This window comes from Thamnophis elegans, chromosome 1, assembly GCF_009769535.1.
Source record: "Thamnophis elegans isolate rThaEle1 chromosome 1, rThaEle1.pri, whole genome shotgun sequence".
Lineage (NCBI taxonomy): Eukaryota > Metazoa > Chordata > Lepidosauria > Squamata > Colubridae > Thamnophis > Thamnophis elegans.
Window position 1 is genome coordinate 116,456,136 of NC_045541.1, and position 23,108 is coordinate 116,479,243.

General features: G+C 36.1%; 1 protein-coding gene across 1 annotated transcript in view; it reads left to right on the forward strand.

Annotated features, from left to right (window-relative positions):
• The first annotated feature begins 5,332 nt into the window (after positions 1-5,332).
• LOC116512719 (cytosolic phospholipase A2 epsilon-like) overlaps positions 5,333-23,108 on the forward strand; it is a 34,004-nt gene continuing 16,228 nt past the window's right edge. The window contains exons 1-6 of the mRNA XM_032223346.1: positions 5,333-5,461; positions 11,871-12,007; positions 12,886-13,108; positions 15,800-15,914; positions 17,448-17,585; positions 18,075-18,182. Of these exons, the coding sequence (XP_032079237.1) occupies positions 11,889-12,007; positions 12,886-13,108; positions 15,800-15,914; positions 17,448-17,585; positions 18,075-18,182 (703 nt within the window). The 5' untranslated portion in view covers positions 5,333-5,461; positions 11,871-11,888. The remainder of the gene's footprint in view (positions 5,462-11,870; positions 12,008-12,885; positions 13,109-15,799; positions 15,915-17,447; positions 17,586-18,074; positions 18,183-23,108) is intronic.

Below are 23,108 nucleotides of genomic sequence, written 5' to 3' on the forward strand. Positions count from 1 at the left end.
AAGCACTATAAAGCAGTATATAAGTTTAAGTGCTATTGCTATTGCTACTTGATTTTTTCAAGTATCTCATAATTAAACCTTGGGACTTTTATAGTTGATCTTCTATCCTGTTTGTCCAAGTGAATATTACTTTAGGATTATGGTAGTATTTCATTTCCTGAAAATATAATTATATCAGTAACATGCAAATGCACGATTGTATACAGTTATGCACAGAGTATATCCTGCATGCCGCATAGGATATATACACCATGTAAAAAAAGTGATTTTAAATGTGTAATAGATCAGTGGGATAGTTTAATAAATATAAATTTATGTTTTATTTATTACTATTACTAGATTTTGAATGTATGTGTGTGTTTTATGTATAGTTAAATACATATATACATACATGCAAAACATTTGTCACTTGCCTTTAAAAATATTAACAGGTGAGTTACATTTCAATAGCTGTTCTCAGCCATATCATGTTATAGGAAATGGGTATTATTCCCCTCCCCCAATGCTGGTTGGCAAACCATCTTATCATTCAGAGGGAAAGCCAATAGCAGGAATTTTACCCTTTCAATTTGAATTGAGTGTCCTCTTGTATTTCTTTGTATTTCTATAGTCTCGACAAGTCCGCTGTTTGGAGGTCGAGGTGGAGAAGAAAAAGGCGCAAAACTCAAGTAATATTACTTTTTCTGTAAACTCAGAGGTGTAGCATCTGTAATCAGGCAGGGTGTGGCTCCCACCCTGGTGGTATTAAAAAAAAAAAAAAACCCTGGCTGTTCTTCCAGGCCTTGAGGTAGGGTGGCTGTCAAATCCCTGACATTTCTGGTACTACATGGAGTTTCACCTGTACAGACATTTATTTATTTATTTATTTTATTAAACTTCTATGTCGCCCATCTCACTGAGGTGACATTAAGCAACTTTATGATGTCTTCCATTTGTCGTTATTTATCTGCTCCTATCTCTCGTAAAAGTGTGCTCCAAGGCTCCTCAAAATTTTGCCAGCCTAAACAATATTAAAATCCCTAGCCCATGGCAAGAAACAGCTGCAGCTGCAGCAAATGAGTCAGTTTTAATGTTGGATCCATATCCAACTTATCAATAAATATAACTCATACAAACAAAAGGTCTCGGGGGGGGGGGGTTCCTCTATTGTTTTTTTTTTTAAGTGGGAAGGATTCTTAAGAGGAAAAAAGGTTTAAGAAACACCAATCTACCCTTTTAAAATGTAAACTGAATTGTTCTGGAGTTGGGTGGCCAGTAAATCTAACAAATATGATTCATCAAGAATGATCTCTTTAACCTATTGCAGTCCTACTCAAGTTGTATGAAAAATATATTTCTAATAAAGAAATATCATCATTTGAAATAAGTGAAGTACCAGGTAACATTATATATTGTATTTGCTGTATGAGAGCATGGAGCTGGATTTTTCTTTCTCCAGTACATCACTACTTGTGAATTGGGACTGGTGGGTGGTCTTAGATCTGCTGAGAAGAATAAAAGACCGGACTGAGAATAAATGAACTGTAGAGCTCTCTACAGAAAAGTATGGATACCTTAATCTTGAAGGGTTGCTTGATCACTTCCTTGGTAAATCCTAAGCTTTTGGGTGAAGTCTAAACAGAACTTCTTTATTTCCTGTACTCTTGGTCAGTAGGCAGCTTTCATTGACATATGTTGAGCCAACTTTCTTCTCTCCTGTCTTTGCTCTTTCCTGTCTGGGACTGCTGACCCTTTTGTTTCCTGTTTCTGCAGGGAGTAGGGAAGGGTAGGCGTTCACATATGTCTATTTCAGTTTTTCCATGTGAGAGAATGATTGGTATACAAAGATGGAGATAAACTGATTTTATAAATGGGATGATTTGTAAGTGGCTGAGATTCATTACTGTTCATTCAATTAATTGGTTGTGGTTTCTGAGAGGTAAGATATCCATATGCACATACAGTCCAGGCCATACCGTCCAGGCCTTCCGCACAGCCTTGAAGAACTGGCTAGCCCGTCAGGCCTGGGGATGAAGATAGTTGCCCCTCCCGAATGATGAATGCATGTTGGTTACTGTTTTTATTATATGTGTCTTTGTTATTGTCTGCATTTCCCCTTCCCTGATTTTATGTGAGCCGCCCTGAGTCCCCTCAGGGAAAAGGGCGGCCTACAAATGTCAATCAAATCAAATCAAATCAAATCAAGTATCTGTACAAGTGGGCCTCGTTATACACTTTGGGTGGATGGTAAATTTCCAGCTTCAGCTCGAGTTGGCAGTTTATATTAGACAGATGAGGAAATTTGCATTTTAGAGATCCATCCTTCCTTCCTTCCTTCCTTCCTTCCTCCCTCCCTCCCTCCCTCCCTCCCTCCCTCCCTTCCTTCCAGTTTAAATTAAGGATGGCATTCCTTTAATGTGGCCTAATCTTACCTAGCACATGATTGTCTTAAATTGGTCATTTTATCAGCAACTACTGATCCATTCAGTGGCATCTTTTGACTGGATTGCTGTAATGCATTCCAGATGGATTCTTCCATTGTAGACTGACTTTGTTGTTTTTTTTTAAGTGGTATTAAAAACATATTCAATTGCTTTTGTGAACACTCTTTTCCTTTTCTTTTATAGAAAAAAGACTATATCTTATTGCAAAAGGATCTCATGAAGAACATAAGGAATTTAGTTTGGGTTTTGACTTCTGTATGGAAACTACATTTCACTACATTAAATATAAACATCCAACATTGGATATTAGATTACCAAAGGAGGATCTAGATTATTTATTTGTGAGTTTATTATCAAACATCATTTTCTCATTAACGGCTCTGTTTGTTGTTCTTATTATATCAGTTTTGTATACATTTATACTGAAGAATGGCACAACTTGCATATTGATAGAAAAGAATAGTTATTGCCCAGGGTTTAACTGTGGGGGTCCTTTAGACACTCTGAGATTGGTTGTTTTCTTGCAGACATTTCATTATTCAGCTAGGCAACATCATCAGTGCTAGAAGGCAGTGGGGATTTATTCTCAGTTTATATTCTTGTGGCTTGTCCTGTAAGTGGTATGTCCGTGGTCTTATTATTAGATTGTTGTTTACTGTTTGTTTGTTTATTTGAGTTGGTAATTCTTTGACTGGGCTACAGTATTTGATTGTTGGTCTAATATTAATCTTGGTGTTGATCTCTGCTTATCTGGGTATTGATTGCATATACATATTATGCAAATTTCTACTCTTTTGGGTACAGAAGTGTAATTATCTTTCCAGGGGCCATGTTCTTATAATAAAGAAGAAAAATCTGTAAAAGTGGAAGTAAATTCAATTCCTCAGAACAAGAAAATAGTATTAGCTGAGGTAAGAGTAGAATTTTGCTGAATATTGCTTTAAACTGCTTCCATGTTTTAAATTGACTTCTCCCACAAGCTGGGCTGGGTGGGAAGGGGGAGGTAATTTATCTCTGCCATAGCACATGTTCTAACTGAACTATGGTTATGATGGTATTATCTGCATAAAAAAAAATCTCAAATGTGTGTGAAAATAATATGGAATAGGAGATCTGCACCGATTCTTATCATTTTTTAAATCTGTTTTTGCAATATGAAAGTTCCAAAAAGAACAATGTAGATACACATTTGTAACCAAAGATTTTTGATATGCTCAATAAATTGCATGCTCAGAATCATGTAATAATATATTAGTTAAGTAAAGCAACAGAATGTGGAATCAAAGAATTTAATTAGAAGATTTTGTTACTTAGGCGAATAGACTGTGTTTCTATTCATGCAGAAGAAAGGGATAATATTTTGCTTTTTTGGCTGCAGTCCTCTGTACTTTTCTGTTTCTTCTGTTGAATCCTATGGACCTCAGTCCTAGCAGTGGAAAGATCAACATACCACTCAATATAATCAATTGCATTTTGAACTTGAATTCAAGGTTCTTTGCATAAAACAAATTTTACTGATTTAGCTCAGAAAACAACACTCAAGTTAGAAACATCATTGTAGTAATGATTAAGTATGATAAAAATAGTAGACAGGAATTGCTATCACCATCCAATGTTTCAAATGTAAAATTAAACTTAAACACTCTTAAACTGAAAATTCTTCTTCAAGATTTTGAGAAAAGAAATTGTACTAGAATGTTGTAATATGCAGATGGATGTAAATACAATTCATTCTTTCATTAAAAACTGCATAGCTGTTTGACTGTGTGTTTGTGTCTGTGTCTGTGTTTGTGTCTATATATCTTCATGTCCATCTGAACTCCTAGTGACTGCCTGAGCAAATCTGTATAATTTTCTTGGCATAGTTTCTTAGAGGTTGTTTGCCATTGTGTCCTTCCAAGGATAATGCAGAGTGATTATCCCAAGGTCACCCAGCTGGCTTTATGCCTAACACTGGATTAGAAGTCACAATCTCCTGCTTTCTAGCTTGTACTAATGCCTTAATCATTACATCAAACTTCTTCTCAGTTGACTACAAATTTTATTTGGTTGACTGTTTATATCCTGTTGCAGACTGTGTTGACTGACTACTTAAAATATCCATGAAATATTCACATGTTTTAAAAAATGAGCTCTTAAAGCATAATCATAGCTACTTGTTATCATATGTCCCATCAAAATAATATGGACTACCCAGTAACCAATTTAGGGGTTCTGAACTTCTGGCCCAGCAGGTGAAATGTACATATTCACTTTTTTTTATGTGTGTGCCAGAAATTATAGATGATTCATGGAATGAAAGATGTTAGTAATGTAAAGAAATCTATATTTGTATTCTGAATTTTCAGAATAAGAAATTTGCTTTGCATGTGAAGACAGAAGACTGGTAAGACACCCATCCTATTTTGGATGGTAATGGCTACAATTTTAACTATTCTGATTATTTCTGTTTTAATCTGTTTTATTTTCCCAACCTTTGTTTGGGGACATGTTCCTAAAGGAAATAGTGTTTTATATTATTTCAGGCCAAATATTTTTCATTTCTGTTGTAATTACATGTATATATAATATATATGTAGTAATGTGGCATGAATTCTAATGTCACTTTTAATAGCAGAATAGATAATAGCATTCTGTTTTGTACACATGATAATCAAAATAAATACTATGGAAAACATGGTATAAATATTGTCATTTGCCATTTAAAAACAAATCACTTTATAAATTGTTTTTCTCTTCTCGTTACATTTATTATGTAGGAAAACATTTATTATGTAGGGAAAAAAACAAGCTCTCACTCAAGATTTCCTTGATCATTAGCATTTTCAAGTAATGAAGAAGAGTCCAAACATGAAAATGGAACAGGTATGCTGACATGTATTTCCTTGTGTGTTTAATTCAGTAAGACCAATCTTGACCTCCGCTTGGGATATGACCTTTGCTCACAAGAGCAAGATTTTTTACACAAAAGAAAGAGCATTGTCAATGGTGCCTTGAAGAAGGTTCTCAAACTAGAAAATGACCTGCAAAACCATGAGGTGTGTATAATTTAAAATGTCAGTTATTAACTGAAGGATTCCAATTGACAACATATAGACATTAAGATGAGGATTAATCTAGTCAGTTGTCATCTTGTGAATTTCCATTTCTTCAGCTTCTCATGCCATAATAAGAATTACCACTTGTGGGCAAGCACTCACCAAATACCTGAAAGGAAATTAAGAAACAATATTCCTTAATTTCAGAATGTGAAACATTTCGTTAACTATTAGGAAATGGTCAACCAAATGAATTCAATGAAAGTGCCAGTTGGTGGAAATGGTGGATTCCCTCTCATTAGATGCTTAGCTGGAGACTACACAGACATTTGTGGGGAAAACATTAATCTGGGTTTCTGCATTGTATAAGAGATCAAACCTGATGGCAGAAGTGGCTGCCTTGAATTCTATGATGTTAGAAATGAAGGTAGCCAATTCTAGCTTTTGTCATCGTGTTGGATTAATCAAAACTGAGGTTCATTTTCAAAACTTGTTGTGATTAATTTGTTAAGCAAAGCACAATGAATCTTGCCCGTCATTAATTTAAATAAATTAACATTGTGCCTTATAAAGAAAACATTGTAAACAAACTAAAGTTAAGATTAACAATAGTTTAAGGTTTGAAAAGTAATTTTAAAATTAGCTTAACTGAATGGGAAGTAAAAGCTCCCAATTTCTTCTTCTGCCTCTTTCAGTGTGTCTTAACTCTAACTTTAAATCTGATATCTCTAACAATTATATTATAATTATAATTGTAATAATGCCATATCAGGTATTTAAACCAAATATCCTAGTTGAGGTTAACCCTTAACCACAGACGTAATATTTCAGCTACGCTATTACAGACATGAGATCCTAATGACCACTCATACAATTTTCTTAATCTATGAAAATCATAGATGGGATATGTTGTTAAATTTACTTTGTATAATTGCAATGTTCATGTATTGATCAAATTAACAAATTTTATAAATTCTATTCGCAAACAGAACGGTCCATTTCTAAAAAATAGGGGTGTTCCGAACATTTTGGAAAACGGTGTGGTCACTATGACCTGTGATTAAGGGTTAAAGGGCTGCAGTTCCTGTGAGTGGGAATCCAATCTGTACAAGGACTAACAAAGCAGGCTTTATAACTAATAGAAAAAGAAGATTTATTTACAGCAAATATATAATATGGATAGGCGAAGATTACATCTAGCCTGCTACTCCTACTAGGGAGTGAGTCAAAGGAACATCTGTTCTATATGCATCTGAGAAGGAAGACAGAAGGAAGTGACCACAAGTAACATTCTTATACACAAGCAGCAGGCACAGAGTGATTAACTCTGTGCACATCTTACTGCCATCTTGTAGCCTGGAAATAATCAAGTGCTGAAAAGTCAGTACTATTGGAGTTACACTGTAATTAGATACCAATAGAAGAGAATATGTGTATTAAGGGTTGAACTATGGCATCCTTAGAACTCTCTACACTTGCTACTTTTCTTGAAGATGTTTCACTACCCAGATAAGAAGCATTTGTAGATTGGTGGGGTGTTATTTCCATTTTGGTAGTTCCTTGATTAGGCTGTAGTTTACTGCTTGATTGTTTAATCTAGAGTTAATTGTACTAATCCCTTCTTATGTTAGTGAGGGGTGTTCCAGTCTTTTTCTTTCCTTTATAGGTTTTTATAGTTTCTTTTTTAGTGATGTGTAAATGTTGTTTATTTCTCTATGCCTGTTGATGAGTGTCAAGCTGCCTGGAATTCGCTAGCTTTTCCTGAATTTAGATTGGTCTAGGATACTCACAATTTCTTGTTGAATCTATGGTTGTCTGTCCATGTGCTGGGAAATTACAGAATTTCCATCATGTCTTCTCACTACTAGATGGTGCTCGGTTTCTTGTTTTACCTAAGATTTTTTGGAGGGCTTTAATTAATTTGTGTGCTACTCGTGATGCATTGTGGTTGCAATAGTCTATTGGTTGTTTCTAAGATTTTTTTTTAAATATGCTGCAGTGTTATCCTTTTCATAGCTTGGATTGGCTGTACTGTAGTCAATTGAGTGTCAGATAACATTTTGATGAAGTAGTATAGCATCCAATTTATTGGAAGATGTTAAAGAGGCAGTCTGTCTCCTTTTTCTGGTGTTGCAATGCATTTGTGCTCATCTGAATAGTGTCCTTACACAGCTCCTCTTGTGGCAGATTGAGTTGGTAGTTATTTTGATAGTGGACCATTTTGTAAGTGTGGGTGATTTTTCCAATAGACTTGTTTCTAACTTGCCATCATTACCTCTGATGATGAAGATGTTCAGGAAGGGCAGAATGGTGTTGTTTTCTCCTACTCTAGTGAATTTTATTCTTTTGAAGATGTCGATTGCTTCGTGTGTCTTTGGTAGTTGTTTCTTTGTTAATATGAGATGTCACCCATTTACTGAATCCATAGTTTTATTTGTGGGAGGGTCGGTATGCTTTGGTTTCTAGATGCTGTATTACAGCCTCTGCTATGACTTATGATGGTTTCTAGATGCTGTATTACGGTCTCTACTATGACTTATGAAAGTAATTTGATAAATAGTTGATAAACTAATTGTTTAAAGAAACTCCCGTGTAGAACACAAAAAGACTTACTAAAAGTGATGAGTGCCAAAAGTTTAACTCCATACTTAACATAAATTTTTCATTGATATTTTATAGAGACCAGTTTTAGTCTATGTCGAAAGATCCATTTTTAATAACGAGGATTGAATTTAATGCTAGTTAAATTCATACTTAAGGGCATATGTATTTGGTTTCAAGGGTATTTTTGTTTGGATATGTTGGTTATGCTGAATTGTGTTGTTATGTTACTTATGCTACATCAATATGCTGAACCTGCTGCTTGTTTCTTAAGATGGGATACAACTTTTACATATTAAATTGTAAATTACTGACACTCTTTAGCACCTCTGAATAGTTCACATTCCTAACATATTTAGGATAAACAAATATTTATACTAAATAGATTAATCTGCCAGGATATTCTACAAACTTTTTAGATGGTCAATAGCTGGAATTTTAATAGCTTCATTTTGGTTGTACTGTGGTCAAACACATTCCTATATAATAGTTTTGATTTGTCCCACTATTATACAGTAGCTCCTCTGCTTTTGATATATTAATAATGCAAACATTTCTGTTGTGCAAATAAAATTCAGTAGGACACCTTACCATAATATATGTCATGAGTTAATAACACGTTCCCCTTTCACACATCTTCATATCCAGGAGTTAAAAGAATAAAATTACATTTTACTACAGCTGCCAAGAGACATCCCAAAATGGCAGGATATAAATGCAATATATAAATGAATAAATAAATTTTGGGCATTATATTACTATAGTATAGTGTACATAATATAATGTAATATAAATTATATATAATGTAAATAATTTTATTCTTTATAAAGATATAATAAACATATAATGATATATGTTTACTCCACAAACTATAAATTACATTATACTATATCCGTAGTGGCAAATCTATGGCACATGTGCCACAGGTGGCATACGGAGCCATTTCTGAGGGTACGTGAGGCATTGCCCTGTCAGCTGATTTTTGGCCTTGATTTTCAGCCGTTTTTCACTCTCTGGAGGTTTAGGGAAGCCTCCTGAAGCCTCTGGAGGGAGAAAAATGGCCCAACGGGCAATCCAGAAATCAGTTCCCGAACTTCCGTGTTTGAGTGTTCGGCCTTTTTTGCCCTCCCCAGGCTCCTAGAAAGCCTCTGGAGCCTGCGGGGGGCAAAAAAAATGAACCTACCAGACCCACTGGAAGTTGGAAAATGGGGCGTTTCTGGCCTCCACAGGGCCTCCAGGGGGTGTGGGGTGTTTTTGCCCTCCCCAAAGAAGAAAGCCATGCACGTGGCAGCAGGAGGGGGCATGGTGCAGGGGGGCATTAAATAATGGGGGTGGGTATGCAAGTGTGTGTGCTAGCGTGCATGCAGGTTCTTTTGGCACCCAAGGCAAACAAGGTTTACCAACACTGTACTATAGTATTACCATATTTTTTCAGAGTATAAGATGTACCAGAGTATAAGACGCACCCAGGTTTTGAAGAGGCATTTTTTTAAAGTAGGTAGGTAGATAGAGGAATAGAGAGAGAGAGAGAAAGAGAGAATAGTTAGATAGGTTGGTAGGTAGAGAGATAGAGAGAGAAAAATAGAGAGAAATACAGTAGATAGGTAGGGGGAGAGAGAGAGTAGATAGGTAGAAAGGGAGAGAGAGTAGGTAGGTAAGTAGGTATATAGGGGGAGAGAGAGAGAGAGAGAGAGAGAGAGAGAGAGAGAAATACAGTAGGTAGGTAGAGAGAGAGAGAGAGAGAGAGTAGGTAGGTAGGTAGGTAGGTAGGTAGGTAGGTAGGTAGATGTTTCCAGGTGTATTTATCCATGTGCTGGAGAAGGAAATAGCTGACAAATTGTAGCACGTAAAACTTTGTTTCTGCTGGGACAGCACTTGATCAATGTAATTCTCATCAACCACTCTAACTGAACAGCTTTCCGAAAGGGGGAAAAAAGTTTTTGCACTCTGCAAACCTCCCCAAAATGGCCCGTTTTTCACAAAAATGGGCCTGTTTTTTTTTAAAGGCATGAATAGCCTTGGGGGGAGGAGGCTTGTAGAATGCTGCTGGGAGGCAAAAATGAGCAAAAAACCCCAGCTTGTTTATCATGAAAACGGGCCATTTTTTTCACAAAAAAAATTGCATGCATAGCCTTATGGAGGCTTATAGAGTGCAAAAACGGGGCAAAACCGGCCCGTTTTTTGCTCATTTCTGCCCTCCCAGCTCCCAGGAGCTGTCTAACAGCCTCCATAAGGCTATGCACGGCCATTTTGGTGAAGGGGCGAGGCTTCAGGAGGCAAAAAATGCTGTATTCAGTGTATAAGACACACCCAGAATTTCAGCCTCTTTTTAGAGGAAAAAAGGTGTGTCTTATACTCTGAAAAATACGGTATATAGTATAATAACAAACGCGGTGGCTCAGTGGCTAAGACGCTAAGACACTGAGCTTGTTGATCAGAAAGGTCAGCAGTTTGGCAGTTCGAATCCCTAGTGCCGCGTAATGGGGTGAGTTCCCGTTACTTGTCCCAGCTTCTGCCAACCTAGCAGTTCAAAAGCATGTTTAAAAAAAGCATGTATTATGAAATTGCTGTCTGTTATCATACCAGGAAGACTCTGAATTTAAGACAGCTGATTCCATAAATATATATGTCTGTATGTACACATATGTCTGTCAATATATACATATCTCTTTATATACATATTGTGTATATAAATATAAATAGAAGTATCTATAATTTATATAAATTGTATTAGAAATGTTGTATAAGAAATCACATATTGACTAATCTTAGTGTTAATAAATTTACCAATCAGTGAGAGAAAGTTGCTTCGGTAATAGCTGACAGGTATTGAGGAGAGGGGAAAAGCTGACAAGCAATAATACAAAGGAAATCCATTAAACTCAGAAGCAAACATAACAATTAATTAAATACTTGTTTTAAATTATAAAAACAAACAAGCAATCACACAAAACTTAATGTTCACTATGTAAACTTAATTATAACCCTTATTGTTTAAAGGAAAAGATTCAATCATCGTTTGATTTAATCAGTTCTTTTTCAGCATTAATAGGAATGCCAAAAATAAACAACAAAAACCAATTAAGAAACTGATTTAGAATCCTATAAATATTGTTGCTAGAATGTTTCATATTTTATAGACTACCTTCCATGGGCTTTGACTCTTGAAATTAATACTTCCTCCTCTTCAAATAGCACCAGCATTTTTCTTTCCTGAAATCCAGACCAGATTTTCATTCTCACAATATAGATATGTATATATATATATACACACATCATTTCATAAATGCCAAAATGATGCCCATATAGAGTCCTCTGGAGCATCTTATTTAATGGACACAATGTCCTTTCTCCCTACCTCCAGGCAGCAGCAGCAGCAAGGGGTATAATTAAAAGGAAACATGAGAAACAGTGGTGGGATACAACCAGTATGCCCCAGTACGGGCGTACCGGTACCTGCTGGGAGCACCAGGTACTATTTTGGTACGGTGCTCTGGAGGGCCCGCCTGCCCACTCTCCTTACCGCTATTTGAGCCGATTGGGGCTTTCACGCACACGCATGGAGCATATAGCACCTGTGCGACGCTCCGCTGAGCAGCTGGAGCATCGCGGGTGGTAAGTATGCATGTGCGCGCTGCGTGCATGCTGCACGTGCTCACGTGGTGGATGCCAGACCCCATTGCAGCGTACCAGTTGCAACAAGATCTGGAACCACTGATGGGAAAATGCAGAAGAAGGTTAAGTCCAAATCCTGAATTTCATTGTCTCCTTTCAAAATTGAGAGTTACTTGCTTGTTTATTTTTTGAGGTTCCAGTAGTTGCAATCATGACAACAGGGGGCAGTATGCGATCACTGACTGCATGCTTTGGAAGTCTCCGAGGTCTTCAGAAGCTCAACCTCCTAGATTGTGCTACATACATGAGTGGATTGTCGGGCACAACGTGGTAAGGGCATTAAGGCATATTTGATGCTAGAAAAATACACTTTGCTCAGTTTCTGTGCTTTTTAATTATTTGGGTAAGACATAATATCACTGACCTACTTGAGAAATAAGTCTGTGACTGGCTGCTTTGTTTAAAAAAAAAGAACCTGCTTTCATTTTAACTTTATTTGAATTAAGGAAAGAGATCCATTTGAGGTCTGGGGATATAAATGTGCCAAGGATATAAATGTATATTGAGAAAATCCTTTTTGATCTAATTACCTGCCTACAATTGATTGTAAGAATTCAAAAGAAGTTCTGTATTTATAATTATAACAGGTGGTCCTTTTTAATGACTTTTTAATGCCAAGCATTCAAATTCTAATCATATGACCTGCAGGATGCTGTCATGGTCATGTGTGATCATAAGTAACTTTTATCAGTACTATCATAACTTTGAATAATCTTTAAACAAATGGTCATAATATACAATATGCAAGAACTACCTGTATATTGGACTTCAATTCCAGATATGGTATTTTACCGGTTTGGACCAGTTCACTTGAACCGGTAGCAGAAATCATGGGTGGCCCTGCCCATTTGCCCCAGCTCTAGGGCATCCCATTTAGGTCCTTTTTTCACCAAAAGCTTATGCATGGAAGGCTTTGTGCATCCGTGCGTGCTCACATTTCTGAATCGGTAGGGAAGATACCACCCCTGTTGAATTCCCATAATTCCTGACTACATTGCCTCCATTGACTGACTCCAACATGGATTCCTTTATTTGGAATATAATTATAGTATAATAAAGGAATGTTGCTTTAATGGGGTATCTTAAAGGAATCTTGTAGGATATTTGATATTTAATCCAACCAGATATTCTTGAATTATTTTTCCTAGGACCATGGCAAAGTTGTACAAAGATGCGCACTGGTCAAGAAAGAATCTAGATGAGCAAATCAATGAGGCTAAAAGACATGTAACTAAGAGCAAACTGAATGGTTTTTCCATGGAGCGTTTGAAATATTACAACAGGCAATTGCGACATCGGAAACAAGAAGGACATAAAACATCCTCCATAGATCTGTGGGGTCTCCTTATTGAATATATGTTGAATGACGGGGTAGAGTACTTTTTTATAGTATGATTTGAAACTACTGATTCTTAGGCTTATTCTGTATGACTTTGAATCCTAAGAAGCCTTGCCCATTGTTTTTCTCCTGCAAGCAGATCAATGTTTGGCTGGATGGTATAGATAACATTTGCTGTTTCTAGAATCATGGCCTGTAAGGATTGCAGGGTACCTTGGAGATCATCTAATCCAAATCTTGCCCAGTGCAGAAAGTGGATATCCAGTTTCTTTTTCAACACTTCCAAGAACAGATGGTACACCAGGCAGTCTGGTCCATTGCTAAACAGTTCCTACCAGGAAATATTTTCTGATGTCCAAGTGAAATCTTCATTATAATTTTAACCATTTATTTCCGGTCCTGTCTTCTGGAACAATTCTGCTCTACATGTCAATCCTTCAGATGTTTGAAAACAACTATCACATATTTCCATAGTCTTCTCTTTTTCAAACTTACTATATCCAGTGCCTCCAGCCATTCCTCAGAATTTTTTTCTTTTCAAGCTCCTTATCATCTTATTTCTTTTACTCCAGTGTATTAATATTATTCTTACATTACATCCAGAACTGGATGTAATATTCTAAGTGCAGTCTGACCAATGCAGAATATAGAAGAATGATGACATATTTTGATACTGACACTGTATTTCTGTTGAAGCTGCCCAGGAAGCATTTGCTTCATTCCACTAGCTTATGTTTAATTGTATAATTGCAATCTATCAATATATATAGATCCTTTTGGATGTATATGTAGTCTTTGTTTAGTGTCTACAAATAGTTCCAGAGAAATGTTCAATAAGTGTTGCAACTGCCTTGGATTGTGACCGTTCACAAACATAGTAGTAATAAATAACAATAACTCATTTTCTGACCACATTTCTGCACACATTGACATCATCAAAAGCCTTCAGTGCAAAACTGATTAAGATCAGGTCATTTTCACTCAGCCCCTGTTGGGGAGGATTTAATCAGTTAATCAAGGTCACAGAGCAGAGCCTGTTAACTTGCAGTTAGCACTTTTTAGAAAGTTTTGCACCACAGAGTAAAGCCAGGTGTGGGCTGCTGGGGGTTCACATGGGTTCAGGCAATCCTCTAGCTCGGATTCTGCCAGTTTGGCGAACCCCCAAATGCCACCCCTGGCAATATTTGTAGAAATATTTCTTATTTCTAAAGGTCAAACAAGTGACCTTTATATTAATTTACTTCTAACAATCATGGTCTTTAAACCATTGTGTAGCTATTGTAGGATTGAATCTCCATCTCAAACAATTCGTCCTGGCTTTAGAAACTGTCTTTTGTAAGTCCAGTAATAGGCCTTTGCCCAGGTCAACTCTAGGCTTATCATTTGTATTTGTATTCCACTGTCATCTCTGTTTTATAATCCACAATTTCTTTATTTTCCATTGTTTATGCATCAGTTTGACTTTGTTTTTCCTCTTCATCCTGTTGGTCTATTTGTTTGTTTGTTTATCCACATTGTTCTCTTTCACATCTTTTTTCCTTTACAGTCTTCTTTAAAACTGTATTTGCAAATACAAATTTTACAAAGTTTATTGTTGCACTTTAGCTATAAGTTCCTGTCCCAATTCCTCAAATATCCTTTGAAATGTCTTATGTATCATACTGTTATCTGTCATTTTATAAATTTCATTGCTCTTCTTTTAGTTCATTAATCCCCCTTCCCCACCCCTCTCAGGTTTCTTTATTTTTAAATTTTAAACCTATCATCTCTTTCCTGATAGATTAAACAAGTTATGTTCCCATGAAGATAATAATCTGTTTATTTTAAAATTTAGAAAAATCCTAATATTCTAAAATAATCTAGTCTCTTAATGCATTTATATCTTTCTTGAATTAAATTCATATTTAGATTTTTGCCATTTATTTTATATTTTTTAAGTGGGTAATTATTAGTTTTCTCTCTATTGCAATGAAGATTTTAGTTCATTAATCCCTTTTTTGCCCTCAGGTTCCTTTATTTTTAAATGTTAAACCAATCATCCCTTTCTTGATAGATTAAACAAATTATGTTCTCATGAAGATAATAATTTCAAAACTGAGCAAAAATCCTAATATTCTAAAATAGTCTGGTCTCTTAATGCATTTATATCTTTCTTGAATTAAATTCTTTTTTATTTTTTTGCCATTTATTTTATGTTCTCCAAGTGGGTAATTATTAGTTTTCTTGGTATTGCAGTGAAGATTTACCTAGCAGGTAGTTTTCTAAACTTATTGCTCGAAAGAACTCTTGTAACTTTAAAATGGTTAGAAAGCCAATAATAGATGGAAAGAGGAATGAACCTGGTATCTTCAATGCTTCAATGCTCCACCAGGGTTGAGAGCTTGAAAGCATCTCTCTTCTCCCAGCATTCTAGCCCATGGGTTAACTGCTGTCCTGATGTCTCCTTGCAAGTAGCTGCTGTCTGAAGCACAAGTCCATATTGTCATCTCCCCTCCTTCAACAACATAGGGTTCAATTTTCTCACAGTTGGAATTCCCATTCTATGCTTTGAAGATTAAGATTGCAGGGTATTCCAATGGCATTTCTCTTGGAAACCTAATTGATATGTGGATGTCAATATGTGCAGCATGCACAATTTCAGAACAGGTTATATATACTTGTATTACAAAAGAATAACTTATTTTCTATCTTTAATTGGTTTTACATTTCCTTTTAAAATACAGAAAGACAACCACAAACTTTCTGATCAACAGCAAGCAGTGAATGAGGGGCAGAATCCTTTCCCTATTTACACTGCCATCAATGTAAAGGAGAAGTACAGCACTATGGATTTCAAGGGTAATACCAAATTCAAAGTGGTGATACCAAGAAATCTTTGATTATCTAGATATAGGTGTCTTGATACTTTTATGAAACAAGCAGAGAAAATAAATTGCACATTAATAATCTCAGATTAAAGTCACCTCCTTGCCCTTGGATGTAAATGTAACATAGTATATTCAATCCAAGACAGTGTGGTCATGGGCATTTTAATGATTCATTTTAATGTTTTATTGCTTGTTTATAGTTTTACTGTTACATTGTGGATCTTTTAATTTTTATTTACAAGCCACCATGACTCTGGTGACGTGTAAACAGTGGTGAGATTCAAATTTTACTACCGGTTCTGTGGGCATGGCTTGGTGGTCATGTGAGTGGGTGGGTGTGGCCAACTCAATGTCACTCCCATCCAGTCACATGACCCTACCCAGGTTTGTGGCTCCCTGCATTTTCTGTGGGAAATGGGTCACGTGACTGGGTGGACATGGCCTTAGGAAATTTCTCCTTAGTCAAACTCACAATAAAATAGCACAATAAAATAGCTCTGTTCCAATATTTAGAATAGAATAGAATAGAATAGAATAACAGAATTGGAAAGGACCTTGGAGATCTTCTAGTCCAAACAGGAAACCCTACACCACTTCAGACAAATGATTATCCAATCTCTTCTTAAAAACTTCCAGTGTTCGAGTGTTTACCACTTCTGGAAGCAAGTTGTCATACTGATTAATTGTTCTGTCAGGAAATTTGAGGGGCTCCTACAAAAATGAGGGAGTCAATCTATTTTCCAAAGCACCAAAAGGCACAACAAGAAGCAATGGATGGAAGCTAAACAAAGAGAGAAGCAACCTAAGACTTATAATACACAAGAGTAGTCTAATAGTCCGAAATCTTCAGCTGGTGTTTAATGTACTTGTTTAATCCATTCAGTTCCAAATTCCAGAAAAAACTCCAAGCCAAGAAACAGAGGCCGGTGCACAATTGCTCCGTAAATTATCAGTGATGAGGCTACTTTTTACATTTGGGGCATCCCAGTTTTAGAGGCACATAAAATCCGCCATCATGTTAGTTATTTATAGCTGGGCCATGTCCCTTCCATGCTCCCAAATAAATATTTAAGACCACACAATTACTTCTGTTATTATATTTAAATTTGTCATGTCTCTAACCTGATGACTGTATGTACACACCCATACAGATGGCAAACAATAAAACAGGTTTGTCAGGTGTTGTTTTTTTTTCAAAATCCATGACCAACCTACGGCCCTGAGTTTTCTTACTTTTTTAGATTGAATTTTTGAGCCAATATAAATAACAGCAATTAAGAACAAAGCTGATACATACCACATCATTTAAGTCTTTATTAAAGAAAAAAGCCTATAATTATAAACAGAATAAACAATATTAACAAGGAAGGGAAGGAAGAAGATAGAAAAGTACAGAAAAAAAAAACCTGTTGTTATATGCAGGTGCCTGGTCTTACCTAATACTGGAATTAATGCACCGAGGGGGATCTTCCTTTTATCTCTGTGGCTGTAATTCTTTCTATAGAATGGATGGAATTCACACCTTACGAAGTGGGAATACTAAAATATGGAGCTTTTGTTCGGACTGAAGATTTTGGTAGTGAATTCTTTATGGGGCATCTAATGAAAAAGCTACCAGAGACTCGGATCTCTTATTTGCAAGGTAATAAATGGCAGGTTTGTACTTTATAGTAAAGTAATAATTTTAATTTAAAAAAAAATAAAAGATAGCTGAAAATTGGAATGTACTATACTTCCATCCAAATGCACTCTATTCAATAATAAACATTATACAACTGTTCAAGTGAATCTTAAAATAAAGCAGATGCTCACATGATTTTTTTTTCCACATTCATATTAAGAAGATATATTAATGTGTGGTTCAAAGTCACAAAATAGAGGTGAGTTCTACAGAACTCTTTCTCAACCAAGGTAAAGCACCACCATGAACAACTACAATGATCGCTGTGATAGCTGGAAGAAATATGTAGTGGTATATTAAGGAAATGTTAGTAAACTGCACACAGAATTAAAGAGAGAAAATAATTTGATTCTACTGTGATAGTTTTCTACTGCCTCCAAGAATTGCTTAATGATTATTGAGATGGGGAAAAAAGACAAAAAATACATTTCTGTACATTCTTCTGGGCAGGCATGTGGAGCAGCATATTTTCCTTTAATCTGCTGTATATCTGGAATTTAAGTCACAGTTCCGAGGATTTTTGGCACAAATGGACTCAAGACCAAATTGTGAATATTGGTAGGTTGTTCTCATACCACTCTTATTTCTTGTTATTAATGGGGGTTTTGTTTGGGGGTGTGTATAAGAAAATTAAAATACAAAATTCCAAAATGTTTTTTAAAAAGACAAAAAAAATAAAAACACAACAAACAAGACATTAAAAAGAAAAATGTAACACACATACACAGAATATCCTCTCTAGTTGAATGCTGGTTAATATAATACAACAGTATTAATTTCCCACCCCTTGGAAAACAGGCCAAAAAACTTTAAACTATTAAATCTGTTTACAGATTGTTAGCCTGTCATCTATATACTATATTAATAACATTTAATAACAAAATAGTTAACAAGAAAAACAATAATCAACAAAGTATATAAAAGTATAAAAATAATACAAATAACTATTACTATTACTAATACTACTAATACTAATACTACTACTAATAATAATCCGTATACAAACCGACAAAATACTGGCGCATAATACACCAGACATCACACTGGTTGAGAAAAATAAGGTGACAATCATAGACATCACAATACCACGTGATAGCAGGGTCGCCGAGAAGGAACATGAAAAAATTGCAAAATACCAGGACTTAAAAATCAAAATTCAATGACTATGGCACAAACCAGCAGTGGTAATTCCAGTGGTAATTGGCACACTGGGTGCTATTCCAAAAGCACTGGAATTACATTTAAAACAGTTAAAAATTGACAAAATCACCATCAATCAAATGCAAAAAGCCGCACTGCTTGGATCTGCACGCATATTAAGAAAATACGTTACGTCGTCCTAGGCCCCTGGGTGGGGCCCGACTAGTAACCAATGCCAAATCCGGTGAAACAACTGGCCGCTGTGATACAATTGTATAATAATAATAATAATAATAATAATAATAATAATAATAATAATAATAATAATAATAATAATAATAATAATAATTCATTGACAAATACAGTCCGAGTATTCAGCACCGATATTTCAATGCAGTTTGGCATGGAAAAATGCGCCACTGTATCCATAAAAAGGGGCAAAATCACTGCATCTGAGGGAATTGAAATGCCCAATGGCCAACTAATTAAATGCAAAGAAAATGAAGCCTACAAATACTTAGGCATTCTGCAGTTGGATAACATCAAGCATGGAGAAGTAAAAACTATTGTCAGGCGAGAGTACACCAACAGAGTTAGGAAAATTTTGAAATCTAAATTGAATGGTGGAAATACAATCAAGGCCATAAATACCTGGGCAATACCAGTTATAAGATACACAGCTGGCATAGTTAACTGGACACAAGCTGATTTGGACCTTTTGGACCGAAAAACCAGGAAACTAATGACAATGCACTACAGTTTACATCCACGTGGTGATACTGATAGACTATATCTGCCCCGAAAATCAGGTGGCAGAGGATTATTACAAGTGAAGCAAACAGTTGAAGAAGAAAAACATGCACTGGCTGATTATTTAAAAGACACTCAAGAACATCTATTAATCGAAGTAAAGAACAAAAATCTACTGAAGGCCCAACAGACAAAACAAGAATACAGAAAAGATGTGATAAAATCAAGAATGGAGAGTTGGCAGAACAAAGCACTGCATGGTCAATTTCTGGAAAAAATAAAAGATAAAGTGGACAGTGAACAAACTTGGTTATGGTTAAAAACAGGTACATTAAAGAAAGAAACAGAGTCACTAATCCTGGCTGCGCAAGAACAAGCTATCCGCACAAATGCCATTAAGGCCAAAATCGAAAAATCCTCTGATGATGCCAAATACAGACTTTGCAAAGAAGCTGACGAAACTGTTGATCACATACTCAGCTGCTGTAAAAAAATCACGCAGACTGATTATAAATTGCGGCACAATTCAGTAGCACAAATGATCCATTGGAATTTGTGCAAAAATTATAATATTAAAACAGCAACAAACTGGTGGGAACATCAGCCTGAAAAAGTCACCGAAAATCAGATGGTCAAGATCTTGTGGGATTTCCGTATACAAACCGACAAAATACTGGCGCATAATACACCAGACATCACACTGGTTGAGAAAAATAAGGTCACAATCATAGACATTGCAATACCAGGTGATAGCAGGGTCGCCGAGAAGGAACATGAAAAAATCGCAAGATACCAGGACTTAAAAATCGAAATTCAACGACTATGGCACAAACCAGCAGTGGTAATTCCAGTGGTAATTGGCACACTGGGTGCTATTCCAAAAGCACTGGAATTACATTTAAAACAGTTAAAAATTGACAAAATCACCATCAGTCAAATGCAAAAAGCCGCACTGCTTGGATCTGCACGCATATTACGAAAATACGTTACGACGTCCTAGGCCCCTGGGTGGGGCCCGACTAGTAACCAATGCCAAATCCGGCAAAACAACTGGCCGCTGTGATACAATTGTACAACAACAACAACAACAACAACAACAACAATAATAATAATAATAATAATAATAATAATAATAATAAAACTCCGCTGTTGCCGGTCCCAAGCCCGGATGAGAAAGGAGGAAGGTTGGGATCAGGTTGGCATCTGCTCCCGTAAAAAAAACCCCCGCCAACCCATACAATATGGTGAAAAAAACGAATAAGAATTCCATACCGCATCGGTCGTCGCGCGGGTTAACAAGGGCCGCGGCGGATGTTGGGGTCCCTGGACATCCGTCGACAAGTGGGCTACAAGTGGACCAGCCAACAAAACGACAAAAATATAGTGCAGATGAAAACCGTGCCATAATGGCCTGTTACTACAACTCAGAGCCAGAAAAAAGAGGATATTTAAAGCGAATGTATGAATTATGGAAACAACAATATCCAGATTCAAATGTTAGTGAACAACGACTAGCAGATCAAAGGCGATTTATTATACGGAATAAAGTGTTTAGTAAAGTTGAACATGAGGAAATTCAGGCAAATTGCAAAACCCAAAAAACAATATCACAAGCGGAAATAACTGATATTCAAGACACAACTAAAGACACTATAGTAGAACTCCCAGAAGAAGCTCTCAGGGAGGAAATAACATCACCACCACTAGAACCAGTTATCACTGAACCAACTGATGAACTAACTCAAAAACAAAAAGAATTGAAGGATAAGATCATGGAGCATTTTCTGCTTAATGAGGAAAGGCAACGTTTACCATCACTAAAAACTGTGCCTAAGAAAATTTTGGCCCCTATCATGAAAATGGTTAATGCAGTGTTTTCAACAATTGAACCGGGATCCATCTTGGAAACAAACCAGTTAATGTACAGCGCAGCTGTAATAGTCACTAATGAACTAGGCATTAAAATTAAAGTACCTAGTCACACAACAGAAAAAGCATCAAAGCCAAAGTGGAAAATCCGTCTAGAACAAAAAATCAAAAAATTAAGGGCAGATGCTAGTATCTTAAAGAACATGCATGAGCAACGGCTTAAAAACAACAAAATCATAGATCGGCTAATCAGAAGATATAGATTGGATACAAGAAACATCAATGAAGCTGTAGAGATTGTAAAACAGCAGATAACAGCAACAGCTAGAAAAATTGAAAGATATGAGGCACGAATCATCCAATATAAACAAAATCAGCAATTTCGATCAGACCAACGGCGTTTTTATCAAAGTCTTAATGTGAATGGTGACACCAAAAGTGAAAAACCAGAAAAGCAGGCCACAGTTGAATTCTGGAAAGAATTGTGGGAAAATGCAAAGGACTACAACAAGGAAGCAAAGTGGATACATGACTTTGAGAAAAGCATTGGCAACAAACAAATGCAAGTATTAGAAATAACAACTGAGATGATCAAAAATCGAGTTAAAAAGGTAAAGAATTGGACATCACCTGGAAAGGACCAATTACATGGTTTCTGGCTCAAATATCTGACCAGTTTACATGCAATATTGGCCAGGCAACTGAATGAAATTTTACAAAAGGGCCAAATTGATGAATGGTTGACAACTGGAAAAACATACTTGATTCAGAAAGATGCAACTAAAGGAACAACACCTGAAAACTATAGACCAATAACATGCTTACCAACAACCTTCAAATTACTCACAGGCATTATTGCAGATAACATGATGGATTATTTGGAAACAAACAACATCTTGCCAGTAAAGCAAAAAGGCAACAAAAGAAGGAGCAGGGGCACAAAAGATCAGCTTCTAATTGATAAAATGATATTAGAAAATTGTAAGAACAGAAAAACGAACTTGAATATGGTCTGGATTGATTACAAAAAGGCATTTGACTCACTGCCACATAGTTGGATCATAAAATGCTTAGAAACAACTGGCATTAGCAAAAATATTACATCCTTTACTGAAAAGGCAATGAAACAATGGAGAACTGAGTTGGCAATAGGGAATGAGAGCTACGGAATGGTTAATATCAAGCGAGGAATTTTCCAGGGTGATTCACTTTCACCTCTTCTCTTCATCATCGCAATGATCCCACTATCAGTAATCTTAAAAAAAATGAAATTAGGCTACCAAACAGCCAAAAAAGCTGAAAAAATTTCGCATTTACTATATATGGATGATTTGAAACTCTATGGAAAGTCAGAAATAGAAATCCAATCATTGACAAATACAGTCCGAGTATTCAGCACCGATATTTCAATGCAGTTTGGCATGGAAAAATGCGCCACTGTATCCATAAAAAGGGGCAAAATCACTGCATGTGAGGGAATTGAAATGCCCAATGGCCAACTAATTAAATGCAAAGAAAATGAAGCCTACAAATACTTAGGCATTCTGCAGTTGGATAACATCAAGCATGGAGAAGTAAAAACTATTGTCAGGCGAGAGTACACCAACAGAGTTAGGAAAAATTTGAAATCTAAATTGAATGGTGGAAATACAATCAAGGCCATAAATACCTGGGCAATACCAGTTATAAGATACACAGCTGGCATAGTTAACTGGACACAAGCTG